This window comes from Bicyclus anynana, chromosome 14 (assembly GCF_947172395.1).
Source record: "Bicyclus anynana chromosome 14, ilBicAnyn1.1, whole genome shotgun sequence".
NCBI lineage: Eukaryota > Metazoa > Arthropoda > Insecta > Lepidoptera > Nymphalidae > Bicyclus > Bicyclus anynana.
The window spans coordinates 1,797,341-1,818,097 of NC_069096.1; the positions used below are offsets into that span (position 1 = coordinate 1,797,341).

General features: G+C 36.5%; 1 protein-coding gene across 1 annotated transcript in view; it reads left to right on the top strand.

Moving 5' to 3' along the window:
• The first annotated feature begins 2,275 nt into the window (after positions 1 to 2,275).
• LOC112057863 (CCR4-NOT transcription complex subunit 3) overlaps positions 2,276 to 20,757 on the top strand; it is a 31,349-nt gene continuing 12,867 nt past the window's right edge. Inside the window, exons 1-9 of the mRNA XM_052885525.1 lie at positions 2,276 to 2,648; positions 3,044 to 3,276; positions 10,192 to 10,347; positions 10,993 to 11,172; positions 12,835 to 12,954; positions 14,352 to 14,547; positions 14,910 to 15,010; positions 16,234 to 16,403; positions 17,196 to 17,278. Coding sequence (XP_052741485.1) covers positions 2,624 to 2,648; positions 3,044 to 3,276; positions 10,192 to 10,347; positions 10,993 to 11,172; positions 12,835 to 12,954; positions 14,352 to 14,547; positions 14,910 to 15,010; positions 16,234 to 16,403; positions 17,196 to 17,278 — 1,264 coding nt within the window. The 5' untranslated portion in view covers positions 2,276 to 2,623. The remainder of the gene's footprint in view (positions 2,649 to 3,043; positions 3,277 to 10,191; positions 10,348 to 10,992; positions 11,173 to 12,834; positions 12,955 to 14,351; positions 14,548 to 14,909; positions 15,011 to 16,233; positions 16,404 to 17,195; positions 17,279 to 20,757) is intronic.

Below are 20,757 nucleotides of genomic sequence, written 5' to 3' on the forward strand. Positions count from 1 at the left end.
GGCACGGTCCAAAACGCCAAGAGACTCTTCCAAGATTATCTTTTACCGTTTTATTTTATGTGATTTTGCAATCTAAGATGGAAGCGGGCTAACTTGTTAGGCTGAGAAACCACACTCCTTTCGGTTTCTACACGACATCGTACCAGAACGCTAAATCGCTTAGCGGTACGTCTTTGTCGGTAGGGTGGTAACTAGCCACGGCCGAAGCCTCCCGCCAGCCAACATTTTTAGACTTCATTGTCTGATGTAAAGTGTCACTTAATTAAATATAATTCTGAGCTTGCAGTCAAGGGCTAAATTGTAGTTCAATGAAAAAATCTGTATTTTTCAAATACTGCATTTTCTCGAGAATTGAGAAATGCGGAATTTCACGCGGGCGAAGTCACGGGCGTCCGCTATGGCTAATTCCTACAAAATATATACTTCATTCTTGTACCTACGTGTTTCCGGCAATGCTATGCTATCGACATTTTTGATACAATTTTACGACTAGATAAGTATCCGAGAGCTAAAAATATTGTTAACCTTTTAAAACATTCTAGCCCTTATTTATAAAGCGATAAGGTCGAATAGTGTGTCTACAAGTGTAAGTAGATGAACTCTAAAAAGGAACCCATAAAAAACGATTTTTATCAGCGATAGGTAGTAAATTATCTATTTTATTGTAATAGGCCGAAGGAAATAGAATGCAGTAAAAATAATAGATTTTCATGAAAGAAAAGCGTAATAATACGTCATGCATCGATCTACGTCATGCAACGTCATGCATGATTTTCGTCTTTACCATATTGGTCTGATCCTCTTATTTTCTAATAATAATTAATTATTGTATTTTCACAATCTTTATTTTGCTAATATTTTATAGGTATTTAGAATTGGCTTTTTGAATTTATTTACGTCTATTCGCGCCTATCTATGTTCACAGAAATCATGAGAAAATAAAACATTGTTGAGTTGGTAGTGAGTGTACCTTAGGGTTCTAGATAAAATCCTTTTCATGAAAAAATGTTCCCCAGAAGCGGCGTTAATGTCTACACGGAATCTAGCAAGAAGTGGCAGTGCAACAGTAGACATAATACTGGCGCTTAAGAGTGTGCAATATGTAATTTGGTGGTTACAAATGGTTCTGGATCTCAGATTCTGGAAAAGTTAGGAGCCTGATATTTGGGTAAATGATATTTCAAAGTGTTAGCTTCGTTATGACTATACAAAATACACAATTTGTAAAACTTTTCTCGATAGTTTATTTTTTTGAAAAATATATGTTTTGCTCACATTTTGCTTTCAATCTCAGGAAAAGCAAACTTATTTTCTTAAATTTTTGTTGTGTATAGAAAATTTGGTATATATCTTGAACATGGCCATTTTGTTTTTCGTTATGTTGTTTAATTTACTTGCAATTAGGTAATAATGGTTTTGGCGGTCACGTCATAAAATTTGCGTCGCGCGTCAATCGCTCCGTGCTTTTCACTCACGTGAAAGTCACAATTCGGCGTCTCGTTTGCGCTTCGAATTTTAACCATATCGTACCGACGCGCTGCGCGCTTTTAATGTTAATTGGTAATGGCGGTCTTATTGTCATTTGTGTAATGTCTATCGCTGTTCAGGTTCTATTTCAGGTTTTAGTCACGCGAATTCTTTTATGAAAAGAACTCTACTTATGATAAGGTAGCCTAAGCCGTTGAAGAGCTCCCTTAAGTGTACTTTGTCTTCACCCTTAATGACAGTCACGACTCACTACTCATCTAGATGAAAAGATCTCATTAATACAAATTAATCAAGCCCAAATACAAGGTATCTAGACTACTTTAGTATTTTAGTCGAGTACGAACAATTTTTGGATTTACCGCCCAAAAATCGTTCGTACTCGACGAAGTGAATTCATGCGATGAATGAAGGATGAATGCATGATGAATGTGTCATGACACTGCCATCTACTATCATTTTAGAGAATTATGTTTGTACCACAGCTTAAATTAACAGGAGGCAAAAGAATGTGTCATGACACTGCCATCTACTACAATTTTAGAGAACTATGTTTGTACACAGCTAAATTACCAGATACCATACATATATACCAAATACATTAATTATATATTTTAAAAATTCAAGGTCAATTAATATGTTTTCTACGATGTAGGATATTAGAGCTATTACAGTAGTACAAAGCTTTGAAAAATAAAATATATTGCATAGATTACAGAAAACTACAGACTTATAACTAAAGCATAACAATATGTCTTGTCGTCTTGTATATTTTTTGTCTATGCTTTGCTCTATTATTTTGCGCCTGCGCATTTGACTGATGGTTTACGCGACGTACCTAAAAATCATATTGTGGAAAAGTTGAAGTTTGTTGTTTTGGTGACAACTTATCCATTATTATTTATGAAAGCTTCGCGCTAATTACTATTTCAGGCGCGAGGCAGATTAATTCTGTAAGGGTCAGCCTGGATGCGTTCAGTCACTAACAGTTCGAGCGGTGTACGGTAGCCATCTTGGATTCGAACAAAGCTTCAGATGTGTAGTTTGTCTGTTTATCAATAATTTTTGTGCATTTCTCTGTAAATAGTTTGTATGTTTAGGATATGTACGGAACGTTCGTCCACATGTGTAAATAGCTATGGCTGCGACAAGAAAATTACAAGGTAATTGACAATGTTATCAGGTTAGAGATTGATTGACCCCAACCTATGTAGATACGTGTTCTCAAGTTCTATTGTCCGTACGCTAAGACCTCGGCTACTGGGCCTGCACTGCTGGCGAGCTGATAGTGTCGATTATACTTCAATGTTATTGGACAGTGGACGGTGTTCTTGCGTTTATACAGTGCGACAGCTCGCTACGTGCTTTCATTAGCAGGTCTTGTTTCACGGTTTTTATAACGTGATATTTCATTAATTTCTAAGGCGAACAACGCTTGAATATGTATAATAACTCGCATAAACCGTGTTTAGTGCACATAATTACGCGTTCGGTCGAAAACAATGCAAGTGAAACAGGTTTTTTGAGTACATTTGTTCAGTGAATATGTTTCTTGCAGGTGAGATAGACAGGTGTTTAAAAAAAGTAACAGAGGGGGTGGAGACGTTCGAAGACATCTGGCAGAAGGTACATAATGCGACGAACAGTAATCAGAAAGAGAAGTATGAGGCGGATCTCAAGAAGGAGATTAAAAAGCTTCAGAGGCTACGAGATCAAATTAAGTCGTGGATCGCATCTGGCGAAATTAAAGATAAGAGTACACTTTTAGAATATAGGAAACTAATAGAAACGGTGAGTGTTTCCCATTTCATTATTTAGTAAACAATAAGAAACTTGAACTTTATCCAAAACATGAAAATGTTTTTGTTGCGTTTCTAACCACCAGTTGTGATGCAGTGTTGAAAATTGTAGAATTGTTCAGTTCAACATAAGCCAACCTCTTTCTATTCACTTCTATAAATAAATAAATGATTCTACATTTCTTCTATTGTGATGTGAAGTTAGTTACACTTTATTTTTCAATTTCATTTAACAACTACAAAATATAACACAAAACCTCTTTATGTTTCAAAAAAAAAATCATCTTTCCCATTGTGATGGATTGAGTGCCTAAGCAACTGGTGGTTAAGTCTCCATAATGAGGTCCTGAGAAGATTATAAAAATATAAAATTCATATCATCCTCAAAATCTATGATCTCCGATTCTCCTAATTTTTATTACAGAGAAATCCCTTTTATTGCATTTAGATTCAAATTAGCAACTCGGTAATCAAAATATACTAAAGCCATACTCAATCTGCACTGTTTACCAATAAACAAATTACCGATGAGGGTATAAGTCGTTAGTCATTTCACACCTAATAATAATTATAATGAGCAAATTTGGCTAGGCAGCGAGAACAACACGAGGAGGAGGGGTGTGTTAAACAATTGTCAATGAATTCCTTAACCCTACAACCTTTAGTCACAAGTCCAGGACTCTGATTAGAGTTTTTCTCTCTACCACGCAATGGACCCGGCACCTGCACGGTGAATCCATGGAATGCTAAGATATTTGTCTCATATACTTACATACACATACTTACATTTGTAGTGAAGAATAAATCATACAAAAATAGCTAGTTATAGACTAAGATTTAGTTATCGAATGCTATTAAAGATACATTACTAATTAGTCACATAAGTAGGCTAGATATTAATTTTATAAAGTAATAAATTGATACTTTATAACAGTAAAATGCAAAAGGGATGAAGGTTAATATGAGCATGATTTACTCATTGTTACAAAACATAATTAATTGTTAAATCTGGGAGAAACCAGAATGTTTTATATCACTAACACTACAATTTTGTTATTTATTAACAATTAAAATTCTCAATTATAAAAAAGTCTGTTATTACTAGATAAAATTATGGGTTTGGGCTATACCCAGTGCCGGATTAAGATGGCGTGGGGCCTGTAGCAAATTTAAACAGGGGGCCCTTTAAGGTTAGAATAAAAACAAATACTAATTTGTTATGTCTCTCGCTTCATGGTCAATTTTCTCTAAATCTTTATCTTTATTGGAGACATGTCCAAGTTATTCAAGAAAATAACTTTCTTCCAAAGAACATGGTAACTTAACATTGTTTGGAACCCCTTTCACACAAGTTGAGCTCGCATTTGTCTTTGTTTTCTTAAGTGTGGGGCCCTCCTTGGGTTCGGGCCTGTAGCAAATGCTACCTACCGCCCTCTGGCAAATCCGGCGCTGGCTAAACCTTAACTAGGTTTAGCCTAGTTAGACTCATATTGGATTGGAGTCCAATTTGACTAGGTTTAGCCCAGTCCCATCAAACAGAGTAGAAGCATATTTTAAGAATACCTTGAAAAAATTGTACAACCCTTACAAACACAAATAACTACATACCAGCCATAGTAATATTGAAACATAATTGTATATCTCTGAGGTCCCTATATCTTATGTTATATGTTACCATGGCATAGCATTAAACTGTGCAATAAAATGGGCAACTGTGCAAAAAACTGCAATTAGACACACTTAAGCACAGGCAATATAATTTCTGACTTGAATTACATTCTTGCTAGAAAATCTTACTTCGATGGTCCCAATATAATTGGTATGTTTTTTGACAATTTGTGTTAAAACAGTAACATATATGTGATATGATATATACTTTTGTAATGGTCTTTTTACGATCTTTAATTTGATACCCTTATTGTTATGGTAAGAAAAAATCAAACCCACCCTCCATCTTTTTTCATATAAGGGCGTTATTTTGAAAATTTACATAGCCTATGTCATTTTGACAAACTTAATGACACCTCATATGCCAAAATCTATCCAGCCGTTTGGGCTGTAGGTTATGCCAAATACACACACATTCACATATACACACATACATACGCTCGAAAAGCATTACCCTCCTTCTGACACAGTTGGGTAAAAAGCTGTATTACTGCTAAATATACAAAAAAATTCGCCCATTTCTCTGTAAGTAAACAAAGACTCACGTGCGTGCGATAACAGACCAGCCCAGTAACTGGATTTACTGTGGCTTCTTATTGTTCAACTTCAGAGTTGGTATACCTTTTGTGTTGAAAATTTGGAAAATATGACCACATTTTTTAATAAATAGGTATGAGAAACAGTGCCCATTAATTCCTATTAATAGTCCAATAGGAGAGGATTGAACTAAACCAACCTCTCGGCGTTGAATCAGACTCCTTAATTGTTGAGCTATTGACGCTTTAAATTTTATTAATATTATTTAAATACATTGTCTATTTGATTTGAACTTTATCAATGGATGTGGTCATAATTTTCGTTAGAATGTTTTGTTTTATGTGTTTTCATTTTTATTTCTAAACTAGCGGTCGCACCCACGTAATTCCCGTTCTCGTGGGATAAAATATAGACTGATACTCGCTGAGAATGTAGCTTTCAATCGGTGATTGTTGGTAGTTGCTTTCAATCGGTGATTGTTGGTAGTTGGCGTAATGGTTTAGCCGGCAAAGCATAACAAACTCACTTTCCAATTTGTAATATTAAGTATGGATATAGATCATTCCAAATCTCTCTTACCAACACCCTAAACCTTGTCCTGACCGAATTTTGCCACTGTGGTCAATCTCAATGGTGAGACTAGCTCTTTACACAGCAGATAGAGTGCACTCACTATTTCCTCACAAGTCTAAGACTGGAAAGAGATTATGTGCAGGAGACCATTGAATTAACATGCTCTATGCACGGAAGTGTGTAAACACCACAGACTTCCCAACTCTTGCCTGCTATTGATATTTATCTTGAAAAAAAAAACCTATAGTAACTTGTAGTTATGTGTTAATTATTTCTATTCAATTCTTATTTGTTCTATATTAATTGTCTCCTTGTTGTCCGTAAACTAGTTAACCATGGGACCAATGAGCCGATTATAATTATTATTTTTCCCATTACAACAAACACTATACAATTATAAATTCTTTTTAATGCAAAAGTGGCAATATTTAATACAATTTTTCAGTACATTCTAAGGCCTAGCTCGCACTGTGATTTAACGCACGCGTTTAATTGTACGCCCGTCGTCTGAAAACGCAGAAATTATCATATTACGTTTACGCATTATCGACTTTTTTAAGTGGCTGATTCTAAAAAGCTAACTTTTTACGTTTTTATCGCAGTTTGTAAAAGTGCGATTTTTTTTTGTTTTTCATAGTACCTAATAGTATAATGGCTCATGTTAGGCGGTATACCAGTTTTATGTATGTTCTGCAGAGGAGAGTCATCATTTGCTTTGCTAAGGTTACACAGCATGCATCAACGATGCCAATCGAAATTGTTTAGTTATTGAAAACTTATCGGCATGCTGTCGTTTTTGAGAAACTGACCTTTCAATGTCATTGTTCTGTTATCCAGTAGCTAGGACGTTGTTTACGTTTTCAATTTTACCCCCGACGCAAAAAAAAGAGGTGTTTGACGTGTCTGTCAGCCTGTCTGTGAAACCATGCTCCCGAATCCACCACCCTTCATAGGGTGAAGTGATTTTAATATACATAGTTTTGTTGTAAAGGTGAATTAAGTGCGAGTGTTCTTAGGCATGTTTGATGAAAATCGGTTAGGCTGTTTAAAAGTTGTAAAGTTGTGGGGGTTGAAAGTGGGGAAAAATAACTGAATGTCTGTAAATATACTGGAGTGGGGTCTCATGAAAGTGCACTAAAAAGGATATTGATGACTTGATCAAGAGTGTAATTAATAGTTTCATGACATTCGGGGGTAGTTCAAAATTTTTAAATTCATGTTATTAATCTGAAACTTGCAACGTCACAAACCACGCTATTCGCCAGGCCAGAAATCCATGCTCGTACTGCAATAAAGTTGGTAAATACGCCAACTACAGAATGCGTGGTGGTATGCGGTTACGTTTTCATCTATTCCTCAACCGCTCGCGTCTAATAGCAGTGCGTACTAAGCCTAACAGCATGCAACTAAAAGGTCAGGTTTATAATGCTATTGACAATTAATTATTTTTGTAATCATAAAATAATCTCATTATTCATATAAAAAGGGCTATTAAATGCAAGTCAATAACAATTTTAATTAAATCAAAATTTATTATAAGTGTCTATTCTAACAGTAAATAATTTGGTGGGCTTAAATCCTACTTATAGGAGGGAGAGGAGACCTGTAGTGTCATTTTTATTATAGAGTCACTAGACCTTCCAATACAATTATTAGATGTTTAACTCCAGTTTGTGTGGTACTACGTTTTACACCTGTTGGCTTCGTATTTGTATATACTTAAGGTCATAGCTTATTGGACCCACCCGCCGCGTGATCACTCCACCTCGTCGCTCGGTGTCCTCTATTGGTCCACAGTGGAATGCCGCGTATCAACCGAGAACGTCAGGTGGCTCACAAATGGATGCCCCGTTGTTAACTAGTAATCGTCGCTGATGCATCGTACCTTAGGGTAAACTACTCGTAAACAAGTTCTGCGCGTAGGCAAAGCAAGACAAACGTGAAAGGAACTGTGGTCACAGACTGGCCCACTCACCGTGGTCAGCCCGCGTTCGAGTAGACCACTCGTTGATGTTGTAAGCTAATGCCCAATTGCCCATAGTACTCCATACAAAGAATACTAATCGCCCGAGGCGAGGCGGGTTCTTGGTCTGGTGGGTTCAATGAGCTATTACCCTTAGTCTAATTAATCTGTTAGAAATCTCTCTTATCTTATCGCACTCGATTGTATTATAGATAACGCTTACAAAGTTTATTTCGAAATTGATAATTTTAAAAATGCATATTGCACTCAACGATTGGCATGCTGCCAGGTTATACAACTGGTTATAATATTTCATTGAGGTTATGTTCGCCGTGTCCTTGAGTTTGTTTTGTTGTTTTGGTCAGTTAAGGAACCATGTGATAAAGTAAATGATTTTATATTTAACAAGAGTAAGTGGTAGAGCTATCTGTGCCTGAGCTTTTCGTGGGAAGTATCACGATCATATTAATTTCTGCCGCCAAGCATCAAAGGTGTTCTGGTGCAAAGGGTTAAAGGGTTAAAGGTTGCCTGTATATTTTTAGGCATAATGAGGGTCATTTAGGGTTGAAGAGCCCTGTACTAATATAGAACTGCAGGCATATTCACTATCTTTAATGTATGCTAGTTTACATACACGAAATTGAGATTCTATGTAAGAAATGTCATCCGGTGCTTACTGGTGGATATTCACAGTAGGTAAATAACATTTTGTCAATTGATTTGATGTTTGATAGGTTGATAATAATTACCAAAATAGTGAATAGGCCAGCTGGTATAGGACAAGGGTACCCACATTATATTACATAGTGGATTAAACTGCTCATTTAATATACGGAACACTATACTGCGCGTGGCCACACGCACTTGGCCGTTTTTTAAAACTTCTTTGTTGGTAAACAGTGCACATTGAGTATGGCTTAGTTGTAGTCAATCTTAGGCTGATGCCAAAAGCAAATGTTTTAATTTTCTGGTATATTTTGTTTGTATTAAAAAAAGTTCATATATAACCCAGGGCTTAGTAACATATCGATTGCCATTTATCAAGATCATCATCTTACAGTGGAAATCGTAAATGTTGAGGGGGCGCCCCCAGGGGATCGTTCATCCGCTGAGTGACGAATTTTAAGTATGCGGTTGAGAATTCGACACTCAGCGGGTGAATGGTCCCCTGGGGGTGCCCCTGCAACGATTATGAATTCCACTGTTAGACGCGTTCAAAAATAGGTATACAAAGACACAGACTAAAGACACAGACAAGTAAGAGCGATCGAACTCATCACCGAGGGGTGGTGGTTCGATTCCTGCCCCGTTTGTCTATTGTCGTACCCACTCCTGACACAGTCCCTCCCGACTAGTTGGAGTTGAATGGGAATATAGGTCATATTATTATTTAAAAAAAATAATAATAATTACCCATTTCGGCTTCACCGTATTCAGGTAAAAAGGACGAATAACTGCGATCACATTGTAGTGTTTTATTTAAATGAGCGCAGTTGTTCAGTTATGCAAGATTTTAGTAATTTAGATTTCCTATCTACTTAATTTTGCATACACACTTAATTATAGTACGTAAGTTGTAATTAACTATTTATAATTCTGAATTGCGTTTTAAAATACGCTGCCTCTGTTCTGTGGTTGTATTTTTAAAATGGCGTTGTTATCGTTTCGGCTATTTATTTCGTTATCAAAGCCAATTTTGTTATTGTTTTTAATGTAAACATGTCACGTTATAAACGGTTTTCTTATGAGGGTAAAATGAGGGTCTTTTAAGGGTTTGTTTATCTTGTTAACAAAACCCATTCTGTAATATTGTTGTTGTCAATTTTTCATCAAAAATTAGTTTTTCATACAAATTTATAACTTTTGGTGGTAGTGATCATCATTATTAGTATACTAGCGGACGCCCGCGACTTCGTCCGCGTGAAACCCTACCCCTACCCCTACCCTAAGTGTCCTACGTCCGTCTCCTGGTTGTAAGCTACCTCTCTACCAATTTTCAGTATTCTAGCCATTTACTCTTAGCAGAGCGGTCGTTTTTAATACAATGCATGATGCTGTGTTCTCTTTAATTTGCGTTGGGACGAAAGTGTCAGGCATACCCCGATAAATACATATCGAAAATTGATGACAAATGAAATTTTAAAATATTTGTTTCGTTTTTTCCAGCAAATGGAGAGGTTCAAGGTGGTAGAACGCGAAACAAAAACCAAGGCGTACTCCAAGGAGGGGCTGGGCGCGGCGCAGAAGCTGGACCCGGCGCAGAAGGAGCGGGAGGAGATGAGCTCATGGCTCATCACGTCCATCGACGCGCTTAACTTACAGGTACGGTGCTCATTTACTGTTACTCGCTCACGGTCATTCGCTCTCTGTTACTCGCTAACTATCACTCGCTCACTTTTACTTACTCACTGTTACTCGCTCACAGTCACTCGCTCACTCATTGCTACTTACTCACTCACTGCTACTCTCTCACTCACTGCTACTCTCTCACTCACTACTACTCACTCACTCATAGTTCATCGGTTACTGTCACGGATAGATAAAGGAGAATGCCCACTGGCCAATACAACGTCGGCCCCAGGAACCCTGGTATATCCCTGTATAAAAATATCTATTTGGAGATGATAATATGATGTATAAATTGTATCTGATTAAATAATTCAAGAAACATACTTTTACTAAAAAGTATGTTTCTTGAAGGAAACAATATTTTTTTTTATCACTCATCTTGCTCGAAAAGTTTGATCGAACAAACTATAAGTCTTCAATAAATGTCATAATTATCAGGCCGTATGGTCAACAATTTTTACCTGTGACCTCTCTTTAATGTGCAAAGGCGACTTTCGCTAAAGCGTCTCTCTCTCCCAGACAGATCGAACCTTGTAAATCCCACCGCTCACCACTGCGCCACGGAACCCATCAATGATAATGACCATATCAACTTATTATTCATTTGCATACTTCCAGATTGATCTTTTTGAGTCGGAAGTGGAGTCACTGTTAGTTGGTAAGAAAAAACGGCTGGACAAAGAGAAGCAGGACCGGATGGAGGAGCTCAAGCTAAAGCTGGAGAGGCACAGGTTTCACATAAAGAAACTCGAAACACTACTCAGGATGCTCGACAACATGTCTGTGGAAGTTGAACAGGTGAGCTCTTATACTATAATAATAGTAATTGTTCGGAACGTTGTTGAAATAACACGATAATAATCATTATAAATATATAATTTGTATGTGCTGGCTAACATTTGTTCTTCTCAATAAAATATGTCTCTAAATTAAAGTGAAGAACTTTTGATAGGATTTAAAAAAAACAAAGCAAAAATTGTTTGGAAACATGGAAGGGGACCTGCCTTGCTTCTGATTTGCTTTGTAAATATAAACAAATAAATTGACATGACAAAGAATACTATAAATAACAAATGGTTGCTTGCACACTAAACATACTGCAAAGCGATTTAGCGTTCCAGTGTGATGTCGTGTAGAAACCAAAAGGGGTGTGGACTTTCATCCTCGTCCTAACAAGTTAGCCTGCTTCCATCTTGGACTGCATCTTCACTTACCATCAGGTGAGATTGTAGTCAAGGGCTAACTTGTAAAGAATAAAAAAATGAAAAAAAAAACTTGCAAAATTAAAATTAATAGGGTCTATAACAAGCCTGAGGGAGTACCTATATAATTATTTTGGTTTTGTGTGGTAGAGTTTTGTAGAGCATTACATACATGTAATATAAACAGGTTTATAGTGCCAACAGGTAGATAGTTCAGGCTTGAGTGTTATAATCCAATCAATCAAGGCATAGATTAATATTTACTATAACTGATTTATGAAAGTGGTTCTTTGTTATTTGATCTGGTGTTATTAGACCTGTTCTCAGATACACTTATATAAATCAAAAAAATTCCAAATTGACCTATTACTAAAATACTAACAGAATCTGCAATGAAGAGAAAAAGTATAATATGAAATTAATAAAGTTCGTTATGTACAATAAATATTAATTATAATACAAAATTTGCCAATACTTGACAAATCTTACAAAATAATTTCATAGAGCACAACCATCATAGAATTTGTAGAAAATTATTTTAGTTCCTCAGATAATTTTGTATAAATGTAGGAATGTAGTTAATATTAAAAAAAACATTAATTAAAACAATTGGAAATAATGTATAAATGATTAGTAATAGCCTTTTTTGCACTACAGGCCAGAGGATGGACCCAAGAGTTCTAGGGTTTGATCCGTTATATTGAACGGACCTACCCAGTAACTCGCTTAGTTTTTGGGAAAGGGAGATATTAGTCACGTTTAAAACTAGTGGCGGCGCACTGCATGTGTACGACATCGATATCACCTTTGTGAGACACTTAATTTCTCAGTCAAAAATTATGAGAAATAAACGGCTAATCAAATAATAATAAATGAATATTTCGTTAAGAAACTTGAATTTAATAGATTTAGATAATTTAGAGCCAACACAGAGGCATAAAGAGTCTGCGCCACTTTACATTTTTTATTACCGCGTCTTTTGCGATGCTGTAAAATTACCAATGGTACAACAAATGCGCTGGCTCTTAGAGGCGGACAGTTTTAATTAAAATATTGTATTTTACTTTCATAGTTTTGAATGACGACTGTGCGACTGTCAATGACAAACAATTGAAGTATTGAATTAAAGTAATAAATTTTTGCCCTTAGGCGCGAGGCCGTCGGCGGACACCGTCGTCGCTGACGCCTAACGCCGCCACTGTTTAACACATGGCTAATGTTGTTTGGTTAAATAAGTGACGATTAAGCATGCTTACAGACGAACGGCACCTCGCCGACGTCAGGGCCAACTGCAGCCGTCGACAAGTCACCGTCGCGCGCCCGCCACCGCACCTGGTCGATGGCTGCAGTTACCTCTGCCGTTGGCATTGTGCCGTTGGTATGTAAGCATGCTGGTGTACCGTATTGTAACCTCTGATTTATACGTTAGCGACCCACTCCCGGCTTCAATATAGTCCATAAACCTAACCTGACAATCCTTTTGTGACTAGCTAGCTGACTTTGCTGAAATTTTCGGAAGTGTTATTTCCTATGCATATCTACTTCTATTTTTTCTTTTGTTTCTTTGAGTTATGTTTAATTCTAAAACAACACATTGGCTTAAGAGGATAATTAAGATTTTTAAATGTATAACACAAACCAAAACAATACTCCACAAACAGGAACTAATTTCAATAAACTATATACATAACATGGCTTTCGAGTGTAATTATGCAGTGATAATTAATTTTTTTTACAAAGCCTTTCTTTATTACAATAAACAAGTGCTTATAAAATATTAATATAACCTTCCAATTTACTGTTTCTCTGACTAATATTAATAAATAAATATAAATAAATAAAAAAAAATCATGATGATGATGACAATACAATTAACAAAATTAATTCTCTCTAAAACTTGACAAATCTGACAAAATACTCTCAACCTCCACATCATAAGAATAATTGTCAATATGATAATGTTATACTTATGTGGTTAACTGAATTAAAAAAGATACTTTAAGTTCAAATCCTGTCTGTTTTTTCCAAAAAAACATTGTTAATCTTCTCTTTATTTTTCTAATAAACTGACTCTGTATATAATATGTATTATGTGTTCAATGGTACATATATAAAGCTTAATCCATGAATATTCAATGTTGCACTCTAAATGTTTTTTTGTTTCTTGTGTAAAATTTGTGTTTTTGATGTATATATGTTGTATACCTCTGGATTACATTTTGATGTTGTTCCCTACACAATGTGATTGGGTGTGTGTTGGTGCGAGTGTGTATGTGTGTGTGACTGTAATTATGTTTTTAGTTATATGGACGATACAATAAAAAAAAACAATTACCCAGTTTTAGGTCGGCCTAATCTTTTTGAAACAATCGTTCAAATATGTACTGTTTTCAAATGTTTTGTCTTCATTTATATTCACTGTTAAGGTTGTCGATTGGCGTTGGCAAGCTTGAAAGTATTTGTCGTTTCTGTCTGTTAGTTACCATGTTGGATTTACTATGACTTCATAGACAAAGCAGTGTGACAACCAGCAAGCTCCAGAAAGAATGAAATTGATAAACGAGAACTGTTTACTTATTTCACTAATAAAATACTAACAATACTAATAATTAAAATTAATGAAACAATTTTTTGTGAAAATTTTGCTAAATATATCCCAATATTAGATTGTTGCAGTTGTTTTATAAAATTAAAAAAAAGATTATACACTGATGTCTGTTTCTTTGCGGTGATGTTTGGTCAATCTTTGTAAAAGAATTTACACTAAAATTCCAGATAAAAAGAATAAAAGAGGACGTAGAATACTACATAGTGTCTTCATTAGAGCCGGGCTATGAGGAGAACGAGTATATCTATGAAGACATCAACGGACTGGACGAGATCGAACTCAGCGGGGTGGGGCTGCCGTCCTCGGCCACCACCGACAGCAACAGCAACGACTCACCTGTCTCACCGACAAGTTTGCTCTCAGGTGGGTTACATTCGAGTCAAATAGATAAAGGCAGTTGACTTGTTGACTTTATCCAAGGCTGGACCTTTATTCCGAGTGTCAACTAAGCTGAACAAATTATTTTTATATTAAAAGAACATAAAATATAGGGCTTACAACTCAAAATAAAAAAATTTTTGGAACCCACATTTTTTTACATTGATTAAATAAAATGTATTTTTTTTTATTTACTGGCAACATTAATTAAGAATTTTTATCATAGCAACATGCTTGTAACTCACACCCTGACAGATTGTCAGTGATCTTCGCGTAGTATGATCATCATGATGAACTTCCGCAAAGTAACGCCTGCTTCTATCCAATGTTTATTTGTAATTTTCCAGGAACAAGTCCAATCCCCTCCCCAACGTTAGACGTCCACAATCACACGTCAGACTCCATAGAACTGGACAAGAAGAAAAAAGACGACATCATTCTGGCGAAAGTAAGTTATCATTAACAGATTTTTTGACGGCCTCCGTGGCGCAGTGGTATGCGCGGTGGATTGGCGGTTCTGGATTCGATCTGGGCTCGGCCGATTGAGGTTTCCTTAATTGGTCCAGGTCAGGCTGGTTGGATACTTCGGCCGTGGCTAATTACCACCCTACCGGCATAGACGTACCGCCAAGCGATTTAGCGTTCTGGTCCGATGCCGTGTAGAAACCGAAAGGAGTGTGGATTTTCATCCTCCTCCTAACAAGTTAGCCCGCTTCCGTCTTAGATTGCATCATCACTTGAAAATTACTAATGCGACGCTTGTCTGGTTCGAGAATGTATTCGTTTTTGGATTTTGTATTTGGAGCGGCCACGACACCGTCGCGGTCTGTGCGCTCTATCTCTGCTGTCAACATAGCTTGTTCCATCGCTCACTGAGCGAACCTCTTTATGAAGGCCAGGGCTAACATGGAGCCTTGTTTTTATTCTGATTGTGCAAGTGCTTTGGTTCCTTATGGGACCTCAGCGGCGTCACCGGGGGGTTTGGGCGAGCGCAGAAGCATCGCCTGATGGTGTCCGAAGGCAAAAGCAGAGTAGATGGAACGACTCTCTAAGGGCGTCTCCTGTATCACTCAGACCTCGGCTTAGAGGGCCGTTCGGGAAGGGTGTTTTGGCCTGAGTGTATTAAGGCTCAGACCAATTATTATTGTATAGGACCTGCCTCGCTAGACGTTACTTTTCTGTCAAAGTATATGATCAACGATCTAATGCGATTATAAAAACAGTCTCAATAGAATCGATGTTAAATAAGACCTCCGTAAAAATGTTTTTGTGTAGTTGAATGGTGCAAAAAACGGGCAATAACTTGAAAGAAAGAAAGAAAGAAATATCTTTATTTTTAGGCAGTGCCACACATTACAATAATAAATTTTAAATATATAGTTTATAGCTAAAACAAAAAAAGAAGAACGCCCTGCAATATGTGGCACAATCTAGAAAAAGGCCCTAACTCAGCATTTTGCTACATACTTCCTATCCAAAAAAAAGTATGCAGCACTGATTTTCAGTTAGGACCCAGTTCAACTTCTAGTTTAGTAAAAGATATATACCAAATCTAAGCTCGTTTTACTCTGAAAATGACAGACAATTTCGCTTGTGACTATGAGTATACAGGTCCTTCTATAATTGGTCTGAGGTGTATGGTTAACATTAATCCACATGGTCTTGTTCCAGCCGGTGAAGCCGCTGGCGCTGCGTGCGTCGTGCGTCAGCAGCAGCCCCGCCAACGTCAGCAGTTCGTTCATCGCGCTGGGCCCGCAGCTCAACGCGCTCAACCCGCTCAACCTCAACCCGCTCAACACACTCAACCTCAACCACGCGCACGCCAACGCGCCGATCAATAGGTCAGGAGATACGCTCATTTTATTACGTGGAAGTAATGCTGTGTGTAAGTGCAATGGAGAGTAGTGAAAGTTTGCTTGAAGTCTGTCTGTTTTTTTTTTTTTCAAATTTAAATGACAGGTTTCGCTGTAATACTAAGGCTACGTTCCACTTGGGGATCAGTTTAGATGCCTAGGAACTGTAATCACATTTTTATTTGTGAAAATAATCATAATTATAATATTTTTATAAAACAAAATTAAATTTTTATAACGTCACCGCAAACGCCAATCATAAACTGTAACGTCATTCGCTACAAGGCATCGGTTTGTGATTGGCGCTTGCGGTGACGTGATATAATCACATCACTGCAGACGCCAATCACGCTGTTATCTCTATGAATGACGTCACTTGCTAATGTGCTGTGTTTCGGCGGCAAAAATTTTACGTAGATATTTTTTCATTTATATTAAATTTTTTACTGATTATTATTGACGGGTCAAAATAAAATGTAGCTTATAATACATCCATAATTCAGTTTAAACACTGTTTACAAAAGAGACAAGTAGCCTATTGTTGAACGGCTGCAGGAGTATTTTAGATGTTCTGATCGCTAAGTGGAACGTAGCCAAACAGACATAAATAAGTTATTAAATGAAAGAAAGAAAGAAAATATATTTATTACTACATAATGCCACACATCACAATTATTTAAGAATAATACCCTGCGATATGTGGCATAACCTAGAAAAAGGTCCTAGCTCAGCATATTGCTATATGCTCCCCATAAACAAATGTTGTCATTGTATCCGCAGTATGAACAACACCGGCGTGTCGGGGACGTCGACGCCCATCAAACAGCCCGCGCCGCCCTCGCCGCACTTACTCAGGCCTATTGGTGAGTCAATATCATCAGGCAATTTCCATGATACTGCACGTGTGTTTGGGGGGGGGGGGGGGGTTTATTCGAAAACTATACTCTAGCCATACTCTATTTATTGTTTACCAACAAACAAATTTAAAAATGTTCTTAAATAATTCAAATTATTTTGATTAATTTAAGCTTAGAACTAAGTAAATATATTTTGAATAACATTGTATACATAAAATAACATTAAATTGAAAATTTTGAAAAACGCCCGAAGTCATGAGAGTATCATTAATCACACTTTCGATCAAGTCATCGATATGCTCTTTCAGTGTGCTTTCATTTGAGACCCCACTCGAGTCGTATAAACACCTTTCATATAAAAAAAACTAAATTGAAATCGCTTCATCCGTTCGGGAGCTATGGTGCCACAGACAGACTGACAGACAGACAGACACGTCAAACTTATAACACCCCTCTTTATGCATCGGGGGTTAAAAAACCAAAACATAATTAAAAATAAATAAGTTGTGAAATGACATGCATTTTTTAAAAATAGGCCTTTCATAATATAAGAATTCATAATGATGATTTTTTTCTTTACTTTAAAATACTATTTTACTTTTAAAATATTATACCAATATCAAATGTCGGTTACACTAAAATTTTAAAAATAGTTTTACAGTTAACAATAAACTAAGCAGTCGGTATCAACCCATTTTACCGTTCTGCCCAAAATCGATGTTGTAAGTAAAACAGTAACTAATTTTAAATTATATCCTTTGAAAATGTCACTCGTACAAATTGACTCTTACTATAAATTTGCCGCTTACTATAATATGATGGTCATTATGTCTAATTGTATGTCCCCCCGTGCTGCCCCTAGCGGATTTTTTATGACCATTAGAGGAAAAAGGCTCATTGTCATGCGTGTATGTAAATGCAGTAGAAACCAACATAATGCAAAAACTGCCATTTTCATTGCACACATATGGGTATAATAGATAAACTTCTCGTTTTTTAAATCGGTTAAAAAAACCTATAAAGAATGATGACTACGAACTAAAAAGTAATTTTAAGAAATTAAATATCACGTGTCTCAAACGGTGAAGGAAAATTCTTGTGAGGAAACCTGCACACTGGAGAATTTTCTGTGTGTGTGAAGTCTGCCAATCCGCATTGGGCCAGCGTGGTGGACTAATGGCCTAACCCCTCTCATTCTGAGAGGAGACTCGAGATCAGCAGTGAGCCGAATATGGGTCGATAAAGATGTAACATTGAATGAAAAATAACAATCGATTAGTCACAAATCACACAACAGTCGCGCACAATACACAATTAGCGTCACTTAGATACGGTCGGCAAAACAAACGTTTGTTGTCAGTTGCCGCTGCACTGATAACAGCGCGGCGTCTGTTTACACAACAACTGTTATCGCACAATGAATGGAACGCCGCGCCGCCTTACGATCGCCTCGCATTGGCCGACCGCCAACTTCTATACAACACATCACAATAGCCGTCGGACGAAAAACAACCTTGCGTTACATAAAAATACAGATAATTTTTGTACATTGAAAAATATTTGTACACTTCACGTTGCAAAATAATATATTGGCGCTAACCCAACCCGATGACACAGCCACTTCGTTCAGTCGTCAAACTTTATCTGAGTCAATCTGTGCCTGGAATAAATTTAAAAAAAAATATATAGATACATGAAAAGAATGCGTTTTCACGCAAATGTCGGATAAAAAATATGGACGATGGTAAAATCGATATTCATGGTGCATGGTGTTTTGTGGTTTATTTTCGGTACGGCGGAAACTAATGCGTAGTTTCTTTGTGAAGTTCAATGGCGGTTATGTAATTATATTATTGTTTTGTTTGTTTGTGTGTGTATGTGTGTTTGTGTGATGGATGGAGATGTGCTGAAATGTGTATAGAAGTACAATATTTTCTTTGTGGTGGGTATGTTAAGGTAGCTTGCTGTATATTACAATATAGTATTTTTTTAAGAGAACCGTGATAGCCCAGTAGATATGGCCTCTGCCTTCTATTCCAGAGGGTGTGGGTTCCGGGCATGCACCTCCAACTTTTCTGTTATGTGCATTTTAAGAAATTAAATGTCACATGTCTCAAACGGTGAAGGAAAACATCGTAAGGAAATCTGCATTTAAGAGAATTTTCTTACAATCTCTGCGTGTGTGAAGTCTGCCAATCCGCATTAGGCCAGCGTGGTGGACTATTGGCCCAACCCCTCTCATTCTGAGAGGAGACTCGAGCTCTGCAGTGAGCCGAATATGGATTGATAATGATGATTATGATTTTTTAACCAACTTCTAGCCGATTCACCGCAGTTTCCGTTTCCGTGAGAATATGGCGATAAATTATGGCTTAAAACACTCACTAAATCAGTTAAAATTACGTAGCTTACTATTGGTAAAAGAATTGTCCAAATCGGATCAGTAGATCCAGAGATTACCCCTAAAACCTCACAAACTTTACCTTTTGATAATACTAGCCGACGCCCGCGGTTTTATCTGCTTTTAATCTGTCGCAAAATCCGTTCTTTACGGACGTCTACTAACTAAACTACCTCCCTGCAAAATTCCATGTTTGTATGTGATGCGGTTTTCGATATTTCGTGTTGAGTGATCTTTTGTTATTATTAGAAGATTTTTAATTGTTATGATTAATTATCAGTTTTAGCGTTTGGTTGCCTAAATTTTCTAAAAATCAATCGAATCACCAAATATAAAACTGTTTCTCTCTAGGAAAATTCCCTATAATTAACGGCCTTATTGCTGGGTGATTTCAGAATTCACTTGTGATTTTATAAAATTTTAATTTATTAAAATTTAAAATGTACATCTTGAATAAAGATCGTTTTAAAAAATAAATAGCAATTTAATTTTATTTTTTTAGAAGCAGCAATAAAAAATACAATAATAAAGAAATATATTTTTTGAATTTTCTTGTATTCCGCAGATAGTCTAATATGAATACCTTCAAAATAAATACATAATATGGGTACGTCTTGATAAACGTGATAAATACGAACGTAGGCGAAAGAGATCTAATGTCGTTAACCTGTCCTGTGCTACAAATTACTCATAGTATATTTTAAGATTTGTGTGTTGTGTTTTCTTACCCAGAACTTGGAAGATATGTTACATACAAATGTTAGCAATTAAAATAAATATTACATACATATAATACTTGTAATACTATTAGTCGTCCGCGTGAAACTCCATACACTAAATACACGTAAACTTTCAATCCCATTACACCCCCCTCTATATATTATGTATAATTTTCGCATGTTTTTTATATAATAAATAGTCCACTAACCCAAAACATAATAATAATAAAAGCCTTTATTCAGAGTTCGTATATACATTCTGTTTGTCCCCTAGGACAAACAGAATGTATATACGAAAAAGGCCTCCTCAACCCAAAACATGACAGATTTATATTTAAAAACCTTCAACTCCTTTTTAACCTTTT